The sequence below is a fragment of the Corvus cornix genome, chromosome Z (assembly GCF_000738735.6).
Source record: "Corvus cornix cornix isolate S_Up_H32 chromosome Z, ASM73873v5, whole genome shotgun sequence".
In the NCBI taxonomy this organism is placed as follows: domain Eukaryota; kingdom Metazoa; phylum Chordata; class Aves; order Passeriformes; family Corvidae; genus Corvus; species Corvus cornix.
Genome location: NC_046357.1, coordinates 58,149,640 through 58,167,926, shown reverse-complemented (window position 1 = coordinate 58,167,926; position 18,287 = coordinate 58,149,640). Strand labels below are relative to the sequence as shown.

Genomic DNA, 18,287 nt, shown 5'->3' with positions numbered 1-18,287 from the left:
CAAAAGCAATACTGAGAGAGAGTGAGAGCAGTATTTCCCTTACATAATACGTGTTCTTGTTTCCATTCAGCAGTGTTTTCAATTCTACAACTTGAAAGGATGTGGATTATATGTGAGAACATCTGCTATGAAATACAGAAAGTTAAATACTGCTTTCTCTTGTGCAGCATACTAAAGACCCTCTTAATCATTTCCAACTTACGCTTTATTTACCAAATTCTGATTTGAAATCTTACATTGTTTGACAACCTAGCCATGTATATATTTAAACACACACACAGAGACACACACACACACACACAAACACACCTCCATTCCACTTTCCAATTACCAAGTGCAAAAGCATGTAAAAAACTTGACGGATAATACTATAGCTCCATTTAGAATCCAGATTTTAAGCAGAGAATGTTAGTTAAAATCAATTTGTTGGCATATGCTGGTTTTCCAGAAAACCAGTAATGCCAGTGGTAATTTGCTGACTATATTTTCACCTACCATAATATTTACACATACCATTTGTAATGGCTTTTATTGTTTAATCTCCACTGCATTTCAATATTGGATACTATGGAATTACAGTTATTTAGCAGGCTATAAATAATGTAGTTGGCATGTGCAATTGATATTTAAAATGTCTTACAACTGTAAAAGCCTCATTACAGACTAGCAAATCATTTCTAACAAGCAAGTTCAACTGACAAACACCAAAGCAAACCTGCAGTCTATGCTGCAAGCATGTTTGTTTTATTTAAATGATACACATTTAAAGCAGTGTGCAATGGACCATCGGTACAAACTTTATTAAATACGAAAGCGAAGTTCCAAAGTAATATGGTTATTTGAAGTTTTTGAAAATAAAACTGTAATATTAAAAATAAAAGGAATTCTCAGCAACAACAGAAAGAATAGCTTGCTTTCCCCTCCTCCCTCTATGAGCTAGTGTCCAATTTCTTCTTTTCTGAACAGCTGTATTATCCAACTTAAGTTGCTCTGCTAATTTCAGTCCCACAAGGACTAACTTGGAAGGCAAAAAAGTACTAGAAAAGATCAATTTGCTGGGAAAGATCAAATGAGAAAACTGTGGGGACAGCACCAGGTCACAGTATGAAGAGCTAAGCAGACCTGTTCTTCATTAACTTAAGCTCCCCTGGGATGTCACACACTACCTGTCCATAGGCTTATTGAACCGCCTAACCCTCATCTCTGTACCATTCTTCTGGGCCCAAGTGAATCATATCCTGCTGCTGACAAGTTAGCAGGGGACTGCGGCTGCAACATGAAAGTACTTTTCTTTCTTGTCTAAATCAGGCAGATTTTTGAAAAGAGGACACAGCACTGACTCGTGACATGGCAAGATGAAATGAGAGGTCTGGGCTGGTCTTCGAGCTGTGTAGATAAAAGTAATCAAATGACACTCCTGGAATGCAAATTGGCATTCTTGACTGCAGCAATTGCACAACCATGAAACATCTCTGACAGCAAGCAAGATTAGGACAAAATGTTATGTAAAGCACTGAACTCAAAAACTCACTAGAAAATTCAAACTGTAACATTTACATTTTTATATAGCAATAGCCATCTCTGCTTTTGTCTGCTTCTTTACTTTGTTTACTGCGATCGCATAGTCGTCTGTCTCAAGGGCCTCAACAATAAAAATGTAATGCGATTAAAGGCATATAGATCTGCTCCTAGAAGTTTTTTCCCCTAAAATGTCACACTGTTGTATTTTTTACAAAACATTGTATCAAGGCAGGGTTTTTCTATTACGTGTGCAAGGATATGTGCTTAAGGAACACTTTCACAATCCTAAGTCTCAAAAGCAGTTTCAAAATTTGCTCATAACATATAGTTTATAATTTACCCCTTTCTACACGTGGATCAGGTAAAGATGAGTCATTTGAAATATTTAGCAAGTTTTAAAATTAATGTGATTTAGTATTTTAAAGCCGAACATACATAGAGCTAGTTGCTCATTAATACTGGACAGTTTAAAATGAAACTACAGTGTATCAGAGAGGACATATGCCCCATTAAATTTCAGATTAAAAAAACCTGCCATTTTTAAGGGCAAGGAATGTTCCACATACTTTTGCAGGAACCTGGTATTCTTGTGCAGATCTGCTGATCAGGTTTATTAAATATTACCGTCTAAAATGAACTCAGTAATTATGTGAACACATTTGTACTCTGAAACTGACAAAAATGCTACGCATTTTATAATTCGTCTGTAGAGATGGGTCATAATGCAGAGGGGGAAATGGAAGACAGTGAGAAATATAAGCCCACTTCCACTAAAAAATATTTCAACAACTGCTATTTATAGTTAGCATACAGATTAAGAAAAGAAATAAGTAATATCCTGCTTTGATTTCATACTTAAAAAATAGCTTCAAACCATTTTAACCATCAGACACACAAAAAAGACGCTCGTTGCCACTTTAATCGTGGGTACACCAGATTACTACATGATGTCTTTTGTGCATCAATTTTACAACAGCTTGACTCTAGGGTAAATGGGAACCATCATAAATCGCATGCTGCTTTCAAAACCACTTTAATTTCTGTCAGTGTTACTGTAACCACAGTCCTGGGCACATGCTGCTTTTTCCCCTCTCTCTCTCTCTTTTTTTTTTTTTTCCTTGTTGTCTACATTTGACAGTTGCATCTCCTACACTCCAATTGTGGCTTTGATCACTGAAACAAGACATGTCATGTTAGGGAGAGAAGGGAAAAGCACAAACCCTCCATCGTAAACTCCATTCACACAGATATTCTTTATCTATAGTTTGAGCACTGTATATACACACATACATGTATGCATGCATAAACATACACACATATGTAGATAGAGACAGAAATATATATATATACACACTTGTGTGTGTGCATGTACATATGTATGCATATTCAAGGCACACAAGACAGCTCTGTAACATCCCTGGGCGAGGTGACAAAAGCTGACTGAAAGCAGAATGGTAGTCAAACAGCGACTGGAAACATACTACTTCATTGAATATGGGATGATCACTGTACATCACTAGCTGAAGTCGATCCATGTGTTAATGTGAACAGTTATCATTCTGCATGTTAAGTGTACTCACGGCTTAAATGAGCTTGTCTTTCGCAGCTGTTTAACCTATCCTCGCATCACAAACCAGACAAACGGACTTCAGTCAAATTAGGTCCTTGGCCATTTCGACTTTTAATTTTTAAATTAAAAGCCCAAATCCTGCTTTGCAAAACCTCTACTTGTAAAGGAGACGTGCATTTATACAGTACATGAAATACGCAGCAAAAACTTGTTCAAAGGTGGTTTTTGAGGGGCTCCACCTTCCCCTTTACAGTTAGGGCATCAGCATAACTCTGCAAGTTCTGTTAGCAATCGCTGACTGGAGAGGTGCAAACTGCAAGCACATGCACAACAAAAAAAAGGAGTTTCGGAGGGAAGGTGGATTTACACTCCTGTCTCCCTGCCGCAGGCGATGTTTCACGCGCAAACACACAGCTCCTTCCCGCTCTCAAAGGTTACCTTTACACTGTGTGCAAACCGTACTCATTTCCGAGCAGAAGGTGGTGGCCAAAATAGATCAGACCACCGTATGTCCGACTCAACCCCACTCCACCTTTTCTCTCCCTCCCTCCATCCGCAAACACTTTTTTTTTTACACTAGCTCCTGATCTTTAGTGAAAGGAAGGAGGCGGTAAAAAGCATGTGGCCATCCCATTTCAATCCCCCAAACTCACTTAAAAGTTTAGCACAACCTCTTAGACATTTTTCCCCCAATCCACGCAGCACAGAGCTGATTTATTTATTTATTATCCCCCTACTTCGCCTTGCCCGGCTGCTTGTTTCTTTGAAGGCTGAAACACACCGATAGCGAGCAGGGCTGCTTGTGTTACTGCACAATTTATTAATCAAATCAAACCAAAGTAAAGGCTAGAATGAAAACGAAAGGCTGCTGGAAACTTCTTACCATCTCTGCATGCTGGTTGTCAAGTGCACCCCCTGTCTCTCGATCTCCTCTCAGCGGCAGTGCCTGCACCCTTCCTTTTGCCTCTGGGCTCTCAGTGCTACACTCTCTTTCCCCCCTCCCCCTTCACCTTCCTCCCCCACCTTCCCAGGTGATTTGAACTAAAAATGGAGATTAAAAAAAAATACTTTTCCCCCCTCAAAAAAACCAAACAAACAAAAAAAACCCCAACAAACAAAAAAACAAACAAAAAAACCCCCAAACAAAACAAAAGCCACACCACTAATCAACAACAGAAAAAAATATATAAAACAGCAGCTGTAGCAGCAGCGACAGTCTCTCTCTCTCTCTCTCCCCCCCCCCCACCTCCCCCTTTTCTCTCTCTCTCTCTCTCTCTCTGACTCTTTCAAAACTTCAGCCCCCAAAGTTCAGCCGGAGCAGCAGGGAGAAAGAAAGAGAAAGAGCTTTCAGCGGAGAGCTGGAAGTGATGGGAGGAGGGACCCAGGTTCGGGTCAGAGCCTCCACAGGTTGGTTTGTTGTTGTTGGGATCTGTGGCTGGGGAAGGGGAGGCGGCGGGGGGAGGCTGCGAGCGGGTCTGAGAGGGCAGCGCTGCTTCCTTCTAACCCCGCGCTCTCGGGCGAGGGCGGCAGGCAGGGAGGCAGAGGGGGTTACTTTTTCACACACACACCCCCGACTGCTCTTTCCCCTTCCCTCTACTTGCTCCCTCCCCCGCAAACTTTCTGTGCCAGGCGGGGGCCGCGGCAGAGGCCGCCCGCGCCCAGCTGTCAAAAACACCCAGCGACCGCCGCCAACTTTGTGGCGAGGGCGGCCGGCGGCGCCGCGCGGGGCTGCCGCCCCTCTGCCTCCTCTGCCCCTTTCGCCTTCCCGTCCTCCGCCCCGCCGCTCCTCGAGCGGCTGCAGTCCCTCCCGCTGCTTCTCCTCTTCCTTATCGGCTCCAGGCACCGCCGGAGCGAGCAAGAGGGAAGGCGGCAATGCGAAAGAAAGCTGGAGGGAGGGCTGAGAGGGGGCAGAGAGACGGCGGAAAATGGAGCGTAGCCCAGAAGAGGGGGTAAGGAGCCGGAGGGGAAGAGGGAAGAGCGTTAGAAAGGAAGGGAAAAGTTAGGCGAAGTTTTTGCTCGTGGTGCCGGTTTCCCGCTTCCCACCCATTGCTCCATCAGCTCCCAGGGCTCTGCTGCGGCGGCGACGGCTGCTGCTCGGTGTGGGATCTGAGGAAATATTTGTAAAAGGGTGGGATTTTTTTTTTTTTTTTTTTTCTGTGGAGCGGGGGGGCTGGGTAAGGGAGGCGGGAGGAGGTGAGCCGTCACGGTTGTACGTTCGCAGGGAACAGACAAGAGTCACATCTGTGTGTGACACGGAGCCAAACCGAGCGAAACCCTGCCCCGGCGGCGCCGTGGAAGCGCAGCCGCCACCGCGGCCCTGACTGGGCGCGCAGGCACACGGCGGCCGGCCGGGCGCGCTCCCGCGGGGCACGGGGCGGGGCGGGGCGTTCCGCGCCCTCCCGCGGCTGCCGGCGGACCGGCCCGCGCCTCTCGGCACGGAGCCAGCGCACGGCGCGGGGGCCCCGGACTGCCGAGCCTCAGTCCTCGCTGTCCCCTCGGAAACCTTCCCTTACCGGCTCGAAGCGCGGGTCTCCACGCGAGCCCCGCCGGCCGCGCCGAGGGGTGGCAGAGCCGACCCTCGTCGCACAGGGTGCTCGGTCGGGGGAAGGTGGCTGAGGACTGTCAGGCTTCACCTGCGGGGACCGGCAGCCCAGCCCCGCTGTCCCTCGTGTCCTGCCTGAGAAGGCTCTGAGGGTCACCAGTGCGGTCAAAACCGGCTCCCTTCGTCAGGCGCCGTGTAAACACGAGGTTTATACACGAGGTTTAAACACGACCGGACCGTTAAAAAGTGCATGTAAGGAGAACTTTCCAGGCGATGTGAAACACAGATAGCACATTTTGCTCCCTTTTGGTGTAGCTGGACACTCAGATGACCTAGCAGGGACTGAGAAAAATTGAGAGGAGATGGGAGGTAGCCGTCTGCACTCCTGATTTTCCCTGCGTCTGCTATGGACTGAACTCACAGTAAGCCTGCTGTAATGAACGGCATGTCCCCGTGAATTGCCAACTTCCCAAGCTTGTTACCATATTCTGGCATCTTTGTTACTTGTGCATTTCCTATGCCTGTCAGAAGAGAGAAGGGTAAATTATCTGTACTAGTATCAAAACTAGTTGTTGATAAAACCCAATATTATATATCTCAATGCCTGCTTCTGTGGAAAATTCATTCTGTGTCCTGGGTATCTGTCGAATACCTTCATTAGGCATAATATGTATCAACTTGTGGACAGGATTTGCAGTGTCCACACTTCATCAGGATCTTTGAGAGCATGTTTCAGGCTCTAGATGACGATTCAAAAGGATTTTGCATTCATCAGGATTTGGGGTTTTTTATACAAGTGGCATGACCAATAAAGATTTTGAGTAATTTATGGTCGTTCTAAAAAAAAAAAAAAAAAATCACAGGACTAATTAAGCCATGACTTGGTGCGTTTTCTGTCAAAGGGGAGAGATAAGAAAAACCTTGTTAATTATTTCAAAGTCACATTTTATCGTACATAAAAACGCATTTGCCCTTTTGAACCAGGGAAGGGCCAAGAAGTTGCCAAAAAATCGTGTTCACACAGCCCCCTCGTGGTCAAAGCCTTCAGAGCCTCACAACCACCTCTACTCAGAGGAAGGAGGGAAGGGTCAAAGCAGCCTGATGCAAATTAAAAATAAAGCGCTGCAACCTTGGCTCGCAAAAGGCATGGTCACCTGCTAGAATAAAGATATGCCTTGCCTATTACAAGGCTAATCTTTACTGTGCAGTTTCACAGAAGTGAATCAAAGGTTATAAATGGTTACAGCTTTGTGAAAGTATTAGACTATGTAGAAGGCCACTCAACTAAATTTAAAACCAGATTTCCTTACTACATTGGAAAACATTTTTTTTTTTTAACCGGGGCTAGGCGTTTGAAGGATATATTTCTATATGCACTAAATTAGTAGATTACATTGATAATAACCTGTATCAATAAAGAAAAATTATCTAAGCTCTGATCTGTCATTTCAAAGAACCTGTAAGTGTAGCACAATCATTAATAGCTTCCAGTTACTTTATTTTTAAAGACTCTAAATAATTTTATATGAGAACTAATAAAGCTTCATAGAGTTACTCCTTTGTTATCTTGCTTGATATTTGATTCAGCATTTTTAAACCTTTTTTTTCTTCTACCTGTCAATAAGCCAATGTCTTTTGTATTGGCAGTGTATTACAGCCTCTTGAAAGCTGATGAGGAGGTAAAATAGCTGGAGGCAAGTTGGCTGTTGGGAGTTCTGATTCTTGGGTTGACAGTGTGGGATTACAGGGTAAACATTGTGGATGGAGTAAGACACTTCTGCTTATAGAATCCGTACCAAAACAACTAACTGGTGTCATTTGAATACATAACATCATTAGTCTTCAGACTGAACAAGCTCCGAGTTTTTCTGAAATTTCACATCTTTCAAAGTCATGCTTTCAGTCACATGCACAATAGTGTTTTAAATTTCCACTGAGTTCTTGCTTTCAAGTTTGTCTACTATGTAGTATATTCTGAGATAAAACTAAGAAGATAGAGCACATATTAAAATACTATACCATCCACACGCACAGCAACTTTTGTTTCTTTATAGTGCTGCAGTGACTGTGAAATCAGCATGTCATTGATATTGCAGGAAATGACAACATACCTTTACTTGCCGTTCAGTCTCAAAAGACAGTGTACAGACTCATGGTGTGTCACAGGACTGCCTTATGACTTCTCAACGTGTGTAATTGTCTTAAATTTTGGATATTATATGCAAGGTTTCAGAGACTAAGTGCAAAGCTGAAACTTTGATTGGCTTCTTAGTCGAATTATATTTTTTCATGAAGAAAACAGTGTCTCTAACAATTTCAGCCTCATCAACAGGGATATATAGACAGAAAGTATTCCTCACTGTAGTTTTCCTTCAAAAAGAGCTATGATCACCATAAAGACTTAGTAGTATTCCTTGTCTGAGATTCATTAGCAAGAACAAAGTTAGAAAGTAAAATAATTGTCTTCAGGTTTTTTTGTGTTTGTTTGTTGGGGGTTTTGGGAGTTTTTTGGGGTTTTGGGAGGTATTTTTGGTTGGTTGGTTGGGTTTTTTGCTTTTTGGGGTTTTTTTTGTTTGGTTGGTTTGTTGTTTTTGTTTTTCACAGATTGGAGCACCAAGATATGGCAAATTAGAGTCTGAGTAGTAACTGCAACTTGAGAAGAATGGAAACATAATTCATCTAAATTGTGATGTCTCCAGAGTGTGGTATTTCTTTTCTGTCTTGATCCTGTTTCTCACAGAAGGAATTTATGGTTCACTTGAGTCTTTTGCCCATTTTGCAAACCTGGAGGTGTGGTCCAGAGCATTTGCCCAACCAACAGAGCAGATGTGGAACACAAGGCACCAGAATCCTGAAAAGGACTACAGCAAGATACTAAACTGAAGTCTTCCATATTCTGATGTGTGGCAAGGTAAGACAGAGCACTTCTTGAGAATGGTATCATTGAAATGTAAATGAAAAAAGAATTTACTGGTAGAAAGAATCACCAACATCTCCAACTGAGAAATTATTCCCAGTCCTGAACATGAAACCTGTTTTCTGTAGTCCACAATTTGTACTGGAGAAAAGAATCCAATCTAAAAATACCCATCAATATTTTAGACCAATGTCATCACAAAGTCCTAATCTGATTATTAATTTTATTTAGGAAAATGGCTGTACCATCCATATATCTACTGAATATTTGTATTAAATTCCTATGCTAAGTGTTACTTAAAACAGCTAGCCTAGATTTATAGCATGATTTACAAAAGATAGGCTCCTACTTTCTATTAGAGATTATTCTTTTCCCTTTTTTCTTTTTATTTTCTTCCTCTTTTTAGGCATTTTTGTTTGAGTGTTATGCTAGTTAGTCTATCAGATTATGATATTTGGGATACCACTGTCAATAATCTGATTAGGAGAGAATATCTGAGCGTTTATTATAAAAAAGGGTCTAAAGGTTTCTTAGGCAAACTATAAATTTCCTCACAGAATTCGAAGTTTGACCTTATATTGGCAGAGTATCAAGGATGCTACTTCTGAAGGGATTCACCTAAAACCCTTCATAGCTCTGAACCCCAGGGGACTGAGACAAGATGTGGAAAACTCAAGTTTAAAGTCAGTTGCACAGGATCACACAGGAGCTTAGAAACAGGGATAGAATCTAAGTCTCCAGGATGAAGTTTATCTGCTTCATCTGCTTTAACCACAGTTCCGTCTTTCTCTTTCTGTCTTGTTCATCACACACCTTAAAACTTCAGCAGTAAATTAAGCAGGAATATTAGGAAAGAAGCCCCCTTCATTATACAGGCATTCTGTTTAAAGAATGTCATGGTTTCTCTGTACTTGATACAGACACATGTTGCAGGAAGGAAACAGTCCATGATCATACCATTTCAGACGCTGTGTACTCATCACATCGCAGGGCTGAAACAATATTGCATAGACACTTATAAGAATAACATTTCTTAACTTCTGAACGTATAACTTTCTAACCCCTGCTAGCCAGCTGTCAAAATTCAGTATTAAATTCATGAAAGTATGTCAAATAACAATACTGATACTGTAGTGTTCTGAGTGTAAAGTATTTTTGTCATGGACAAAGTGAAGTAAGAATAGCTAATTATCCTTTGCTTCTTGCACTAAAATACTGAAGGTGATTCAAAGCCTTTCCAGCACTTTAATGTTGCTTAGTCCTCCCAGTCATAATGGTTTTGGGGTATGAAAAAAGGTTGTCTGCAACTTATCCATCTTTTTTTCTTTTTGTACCATATCCTCTGTACCAAATATTTTCTAACACTCTTTTAGAGGTTGCTACCACACAGTTTGATTTATCCTAAGCTTTCCCCAAAGCATCAGCAGATGTTCTTTAAGACAAATATACTTCCAGTACTGTGCGAGCTCAGCTGAAAGAATATATATTAAAAGCAACAGATATAGATATTAGTTTGTAGTTCTACAACAGTTTTTGTAAGGGACGCTAGAAGGTTTTAAACATAAGCAAAGAAACAAAACTATTCAAGCACTTTATAGAGATGTAAGGAATACAGTACAGTAAGTTTCAGCAACTTGCTTAAAGTAGTAAAAAAAGTAAAAATAAATGGTTTGGATCTATTTGGTAGTTCTATTATCATCCTTTCTCCAATAAGAATACATATGTTTACATTTAAGAGCTCTCCAGATTGAAGTTTCTTCTTTCTCTGTTGTCACTTCCAATCTTTGTCCATCAAAATTGTTTTCTATAACTTAGTAATTGCTAGTCAGAGACCACACGTAGTGTTCTATATGCATTCTGGAATATGTTTCAGCTTATCTCATATAACACTTGAGGGTATTTTTCCCAAGTGAATCTCAATGTTTTTCAGTTCTCTTAGTGTTTTACCATTTGTTTTCCTTATATTACACCAGTCAAAAATGATTGCCTTGGAGAGTTAGTTGGGAGCACGATGGGAAAGTCTCTTTTTTCTTACCCAGTATAACTGCTTTAGTCTTGAACTCTAATTGTTGATGGGATTTTATTTCTTTCATCCTGGTATCTTACAATGAGTATCTGTGCACTTAGCTTGATCTCATAAATTAGTTTTAACAAATAAAATGCCCCAGTCAGAGCTAATAGTGACTGGGGGCTCAGCATCTTAAAAACATCAAAAATGTCAAATGCAATACGGCAGGGCAAATCATTAAATCTTTCATGCCTAGTCTTGAAAGATTACTGCTAAGACTTCCCTACTTTTTGAAAAATTATTTTTCTGCTATTCACACCTTGCTTAAGTGGTGACAAAATATGGACGTGGCACCCTAAGCTGCATATAGTACAGAGCATTAAAGCAGGCTTGAAATAATGTGGCATAATTCCTCATCCATCATAACTTCTCTATTCATTTTTATTTTTATTTTTTAATAATTGCTTCAGATATTACAATACTATTTGATCTTTGAAAGAAAAGAAGGCAGAAGAATTGACAGCTTGATCCTTGACTTCTTACAAAAGACCAACTTTTAGATTTTGACCTCTCCTAGCAGTTCATTCAACTACTCTAATAGCAGATCCTTAATTGGTCTTGTTTGAACTTGAGCTTGATTGTAACCCTCACATCCAAAGATCTAGTTAGAATGCCAGGGACTCTCACTGCTTTTATTATAAACACTTTGCTGGGGACATCTAATAGACTTCCTGTATTTGTTTATTTTAGCGAGGTACAATTACAGAAAGAAGGTGTAGACTTTACTATTGGCATTACTTTAAATCTTAGGAACCTGGAGAAAATAGGAAATTAAAAATATTGTGTCCAAAAACTGGTTTCCTTTTTAAAGTAATTTTTCATCCATGCGCTTCTACCACTGGATCATAAGCCAAATACTATTTGCAGTTTACAGAGCTATCCAGATAGAATTTTGAATTTCCTTTCTGTTTATTGGCTGCCCCACTTCCAGTTAGTTTGATTTCACATCCAAAGTGTTGGTCTTTGACCTTGAACCAATTTCTCCAAATTTGTGGCCCCACCAGTGTAAGTGTATGTGTGTGTATGTGTGTATATGTATGAAATTAATAAGAGGAATTTATTCCATGCATGTATGGATGGACAAGGAGAATAAGGGAAATAGTGAGCAGTTGTCTAAATGGTTCTTTTTGAACCCTCAAAATATTTTGGAGTCAGTTCAAACTTAAAATGTGGATCTTTCAACATTGGTAACTTGTAGTTTGTGAGTTTAAATTAATTACGCAGGGCAGGATAGTCTTTCAGTATATTTGATTTCAAGGATATAAAAATGTGACTTCCTACTTTGAAAGTTAATTGTGTAATTCACCCTACCAGTACTGTTAAGAAATACCTCTGTTCAGAGCAGTGCTAGAGATGATGAGGACAGGGCATTGGCTCTAAGGAAGAAACAAAGGAAGTTATCATTTGAAGGACTGCAAGAAACTGTTCTTTGTGAAATACTCTCACAGAAGGAGTAGCTATTCTTAGCGTATGACATTGAGCCTGTAGCAGCTGAGATTTTCTTTGTAAAATTATGCTCGGTACGCTGAATATTTTAATTTAATTCTCTTGTTTGTGATTTCTTGGCGTGCCTGAAAAACTTTCATGTGCATGTATCCTCTATGAGTTCTGTAAATGAATACACTATGTACAAGCAAAAGCCATTTTATGTTGGACACACATAAATAAAAAAGGCTATCAGTACTGTGTTTGCCTTTGTGATCTAGACAGCATAAATTTTAAATTTTAAGCAGTTCTAAAATCTGCCCCAATCCAAGGATGCAACGTTATTTCACAGATCACTTTGATTAAGTCAAATTTCTTCTGCCTGACTTGTTACTGCAAATTAATGGTATTGCACTGGTAGCACATACACTGCTACTAAAGAAGAACTACCACAAGCTATGACATAAGAACTATGACAACAACTCTTGCAAAGTTAGCAGTTCTGTGGCATCTTCAGTTCAGTGACATGTTCAGCAAATAAAATAGTTAAAATATCAGGTTTGTTACTCCTAATCACAGAATTAATTGAGTCTTCAGATAGCATGGCAGATACAGTCTTGTGGGTTTTGATGGTGTACTTTACTAAAGTACATGAATCCAAGCTTTATTGTCAATGCTTCCCTGTAATATTGTTGCTACATTGTTGCTATTTCCTGTTTTCAGTCTTTAGTAATATAGGATAGCCCAGGGTTTCAATCTGTTTTCTTCTCTCTCTTTTTTTCCCTTCTCCCTGAAAGTTTAAAGAGTGGTTGAAATACCATCCAAGTCACATTTTTTAAAAGGAAACTGCATAGTCTAGACTTTTCTAACTCAATTCGCGTATTTCTCTTAAAAGACAAAAAATATGTCCTTGTAACTTCTTCAGCTTCTTTTGAGACTTTATTCCTTTTACAGACCAGTCACAAATACACACATACACAAAAGATTGCTTAGAGATTTGTAAGAGATGTTGATAGAATTGAAACAATTGCTTTAAAATTAGAGCTAAAATAAATGCTGTATTTGAAAGGAAGTATGATCTTTAATTGGAGTGCCCCATTTATGCAGCAGAAAGACATAGACTTCTGGTTCTCCATGTATAGTTTTAGGAGGCATTTAATTAGGAAATCTGTGTAGAAGCATAATAGTGGATACGTTTTTCCAGACTCCAGAGGAAAATACTATTCATCAGGAGTGCAAGTAGCTCAGAGTCCCATTTTGCAACAAAGGGCCATCAAAACAAATACATAATGAGCTACTTCTGGCTCTTAAAATACTTCTTTCTCTATTTGTCTTATTCAAAACAATCTAACCTGCAGCCTTTAAAATATTTTTTTGTATTACTGTAAAGGCTAGGCCAATAATTTAGGCTCTAAATTTATTTACTTATACCAGGAAATGTTAATTCATTAATACAAAATAGCTATAGATTACTGGTATCATGCCTTGTAGATGAAAAGCAGGTATTGTGATGGTGAGCAGGAGACACAAAACACCCAGCATCGCTACTGTGTATGACAAAGAGATATGTTACTTCACTTTAAACTGGATCTGTGCAGTCGGTATGTTGCCTTGAACTCATGTAATTGCGGAGTTTTGGATCTGGAACAAATCTCAGGACTTGTAATCTATTTTGAGACAAGATTATGTGTAGAACATCTCTATGACAAGTTGTTTCAAAATTTCCTAAAAAATTCCTCTATACTCTCCATAAGTGGCCTATTCCAGTACTTTCACTGCCTTTAATGTTAGATTTTCCTAAGAGCTAAACAAAATACTATTTCTTATAAATAAGCTGATTCCTTCTTGTCCAGTCCTAGGCAGACTTCATAGAAGACTTTTGAACACTGGAAGATTTTTTTCTCTTTTTTTTTTTTGAGTCTTCCACCTTCCCCATAGGCCTAACGCCTTTTCCTTCAAGCATTGCTCACGTGTTGTATTTCTGCAAATTATTAGCACTCTTGTTACTTTTCCCCGAGGACTACTGAATTTATCATAAATACCAGAAAGTTCACTAGTCTGATTTGCAAATAGTGCTCCAGCTGAAGCTTCATGTGATCCATAGGCAATAATTACCTATTTTAGTTGATATACAATATTCTTGGTAAAGCAGCTCAAAATGGCATTTGCCTCTTAATACTATACTGATCTACTCAGTTTATGTTCCACTCTAACTTGATCTAACTACTCTATCTGTAGTACTGTGATAACAATGTCCAAGATGTTGGTCTTTCTTTTTAATTATTTTTACCTTATTCTGTTGTTCTTTGCCAGGAACTTTGAAACAAACTTTTCTTAGATTCTTTCAGTTTATCAAGATTATATAAAATATGCTCTGTCACCAAAGTCATTACTGAAATATGAAATTATGGTCAACCTTATAACTGTCAAAATCCTCTGTTCCATGCCATCTGTTTCAAGACAGCTGAGCCAAGTAATTGTGACTCTGCTGATCCAAGGATTGTCAGCTCAGTTACAAAAACAGTACAGATGTTATCAAATAGAACAGAAACCAAACTAATAAATGCTTTTACATGACTCTTGAAACCCATTGTAGGTAGTCTGGTGCTTCTGTGCAGAATTAGCTTCTATCATAAAAATCTTATTAATTCAGGTTTGACTACAACCTTGCCAACAGAGCACACTGGAGATACATTGATAAACCAGTGAAGATGTGTTGAAGTCTTCTCTGAAAACTACCTTGTAAGACCTATTTAAGATAAAAATTTTTGAGGATGCTAAAGTCTCTTTGGCTTGACACAAAGCTGTAGATTCAGTTAACATTAGTAGAGACATTTAACATTAGTAAAAACTATATCTCCCATAATGATCTATTCTCAAGTTTGAACAATTTATCTCAAATTTCTTGGTATTTCATGTATCTCCTCCTTCTTTGTAAAATCACCCTAAGAACAGCAACAGCTCTGCATTTTCTTGCTGCGCATCTTCAGAGAGTCTTCAGTGAAAGCTGTTACATAGGCATAAACATAGCTGTCTGTTTGGTCAAGTAAGTAAAAGCAGGGAATCAAATTGAAGTCTTTTGCACTGTCTTGCAGACCACTAACCACAGTAAAGATATTTGGCTGGCCCAGAAATAACATGTGATACTGAAGTCATATCCAGACTGGGGATTTTTTAAATCATGGTATCCTCAGAAAGCAATAATTTTAGGACTAAGGGCAGGATGATTGTTTAGTTTTCTTGTAAATCTTTCAAGATGCTAATTGTGATTACAGTATGAAATTAGAGATCTAGCCAGTGTGATAAACGCATTTCATATCACAGACAATTAGAAATTTGAGAAACTTAAAGGACTGTCTGTTCAGAATAGAAAAGTATTTGTTTGCAGAAATGTGTTTATGTACAAGAACAAAAGTCAAACAGCAGAATCAGACACCTTTTGGGTAAAGGCTGCTCAAAGGTACTTGCACTTGCAAAGCTGTAAAGCTTTGGGGTATATTAGATGAAATTATTTTTTTCCCACACAAACAGTACTAGGTATCTGAATTTGACTTTTAAAAATTGCTTAGCATATGAAATTGGTTATAATACTCTTTTTTAGTAGAGAGGCTCAAGAATAAATGCTTTCAAGCTGTGCAGGGTACACAAACAAATTGCACAAAGGGAAGCTTGGATCTGTAAAACAAATCTGTTCAGTAGGTCAAGAGTATTAACTAAATTCACCTTGTATTTTAATGCAGAACTCAGGCACCAGGGCATAACAAGGAATGGGCATACTTCATCCCTGCTTGGTAATTTGTGGTGGTGTTCATGTATCTTGAGAACTTCCCTCATTCGTTTGTCATTAAATCAGTTCTACTGGCAGTCAGGTTTCCATGCTGAGAGCTAGGAAGGAAAATATTTATGATTAAAGAGACATACAGCTGCTATTACTGATCCTGAATAGTTTATTTTGGACACATAGATTAGGACTTTCTTTTCTTTTTTTCACTTTTGGGTAAAAGCTTGGGTGTGTGCTTGAAAAAATAAGCCTTCAGTGAGGGTAGAGAATGCCCATTTATTATCTATTCTGCCTGCTGTTTAGGCACTGTAGTATATTTGAGATAAACAGCAAGATTGAAAACAATGTTATTGTTGTTGTTACTGTTACTTAAGACAAATAGGAATATTGTCCTTGATTTCCACAAACATAGGGCTCTTTAGTGTAAGGCACCACAATGAAATTCAGACCAAGTCAATGTCTATATTTTAAAATAAGTTGCAGACATTTGCTACGTATTTTGACTATCTTAGTTTTTGTGGTATATTAAAATAAATTCTTTCTTTAGTTTCCCTAAATAACATTCATAAAAGGTCAGAAAAGTGGCAGTTGATAATATTCAATATTTTGTTGAAAAGTGAACAAAAGTACCTGCTTTCATTTCTCTTAGAATGAACTAATAGTCCATCTCAGGAAGTAGTTTACTTTTCAAGCACTTCATGGAAGTTGATGTTGATATTGTTTAATAATGCAGTTTACATTACTCTTAGTAGACCAACCACAAAAAGTGGTTGATTAACAATCAAAAGTATACAAAAAGTATATTGATATTTAAGAAAACAGCTTAAAGAACTCCTGTGTACACCAATCATTCAACTCTCAATACTTAGTAAAACTGACAGCTGTTGTTCTAGACAGCTTACATAACTCAGGCACTTCATTTCATCCTACTGTAAAGTTTCTTTGGTGAGTATATGGAATTGCTCAGAATTGCTTGTCGCAATGTATTTTGCCTCCAATACTGATCTAGTGCTTCCAAGTGACTTATTTAACTATGAACTTCCTCTCCTTGTTCTAGTTGGGTCATTTCCTCATGTTTTCCTTGGCTTCTGCTTTTCTAGTCACCATAGATATCTGTATTCTCAAACTCCCTCCACTACTTTTGCTGTGTTAGATGGTATAATCTCCAAAGACTAATAATATTGAGTACAACTTCTCTTTTCATTCACAAGCCACATATCTTTCGCTCTCCTCCCTTCTATTCTGAGATACAATTTCTTCCATAAATTAAAAATAAGGAAGAAGATGTATTATTTAGATGAAAGAAAAGAAACATGGAAATATATAAGTTACTACATTAATTTTCCACATATAATAATTTATATAACATATGTGACATTAGTAAATATACTTCTTACTTTGGAATGCTTTTTATTAGTACCAAGCATGTCTTCTGGATCAAAAATACCATAAAGTTAACATATATTATAAATTCCTTGTATCAACAAAAATACTTCTCAAGATGGCACTTGTTTTTACATATTGAAAAATATTTTATTTACTACAAGAGGTACATACCAAATCTGCAAATACTAGAAGCAGTTACTCTAGAGGATTAATGTCTCTTGGGCCACCCCCAGGGATTCTTAAGAAAATTGGTTTTAATTTTGTTTTCCTACTTTTTTTGTGTAACCTAAGCCAGTGTAGCTCTTTGTAGTTCAGTTCCACCTGAAATGGTGGAATGGGTATTACAAGAAGTTTCCAACTTACAGGAGTAGAGACACATATGCTCAGCTAAAGTTATGAGATTAAGACTAATCATTACAAATACTACACTGGAATATAGCAGCTTTTGACAAAAAGAAAAAAAATTAATCTGTACAGGATATCAAGCTTTCTTGGGATTGTGGAATTCTGTGCAAATTTACTGATTTCTGCTTCAAATATGAGGTGCATTTCCTATCTTTATTATATCTCCCATAAACATACAGGAGGAAAAAGTTTTCTAAAGTTATAGAAATTTTCCAAAACACTCCAATGTACACACTTCTGCTGTTAGGAAGAGCACAATAGCAAATTACACAGCAAAGACACTGCTGAGATGCAAAAGTAAGAAGAGTAAGGAAAAAGCTCAGTGTGCAGAATCCATTTAATGTCTTGTGGCAAAGGCAGGCAAATGGTGATTAAGATGCAAGGCAAACTAATCATGCTGGTGATAAAAGAAATGGAACGTGTAGCGCATATAAGGAAGTATAAGAGCTTGCAGGGGAAGTAAACAGGAATAAACAACAGAGAAGGATGTATAGTCTCTGTTGCTTCTTACTACCTTTACTTTTCATGTAATTTTTCCAAGTAAAAAGTAGTATCTGATGACTCTATTTCTATTATAGTAACTTAATCCTTTTCCACAATGCAATTTACACATTTTGTTTTCCAATTTGAGGCATTTATTCAACTGTCTTTGAAATCTTCTACAGAGGCTTT

The 18,287-nt window shown here is 38.6% G+C and overlaps 1 protein-coding gene and 1 long non-coding RNA gene across 10 annotated transcripts in view; one reads left to right on the top strand and one right to left on the bottom strand.

The window, feature by feature from the left end:
* BNC2 (basonuclin 2) overlaps nucleotides 1-5,161 on the bottom strand; it is a 349,580-nt gene extending 344,419 nt beyond the window's left edge. For 3 of the 4 annotated variants that reach the window (XM_010392978.3, XM_019281976.2, XM_019281983.2), the window contains exon 1: nucleotides 3,975-4,088. Coding sequence is in view for 3 of the 4 variants with exons in the window: in XM_019281976.2 (XP_019137521.1) it covers nucleotides 3,975-3,977 (3 nt within the window). In the remaining variant the exon portion in view is untranslated. Of the gene's footprint in view, nucleotides 1-3,974; nucleotides 4,089-5,134 lie in introns of those variants that run through there. The other variant, XM_039567529.1, reaches the window with a different exon arrangement.
* LOC109143690 overlaps nucleotides 4,328-18,287 on the top strand; it is a 50,020-nt gene continuing 36,060 nt past the window's right edge. The window contains exons 1-3 of one of the 6 annotated variants that reach the window (XR_005603928.1): nucleotides 4,328-4,498; nucleotides 5,949-6,172; nucleotides 8,374-8,544. This is a non-coding gene — a long non-coding RNA (uncharacterized LOC109143690). Of the gene's footprint in view, nucleotides 4,499-4,783; nucleotides 5,041-5,948; nucleotides 6,173-8,237; nucleotides 8,545-18,287 lie in introns of those variants that run through there. The other 5 variants (XR_005603924.1, XR_005603925.1, XR_005603926.1 and 2 more) reach the window with 5 other exon arrangements.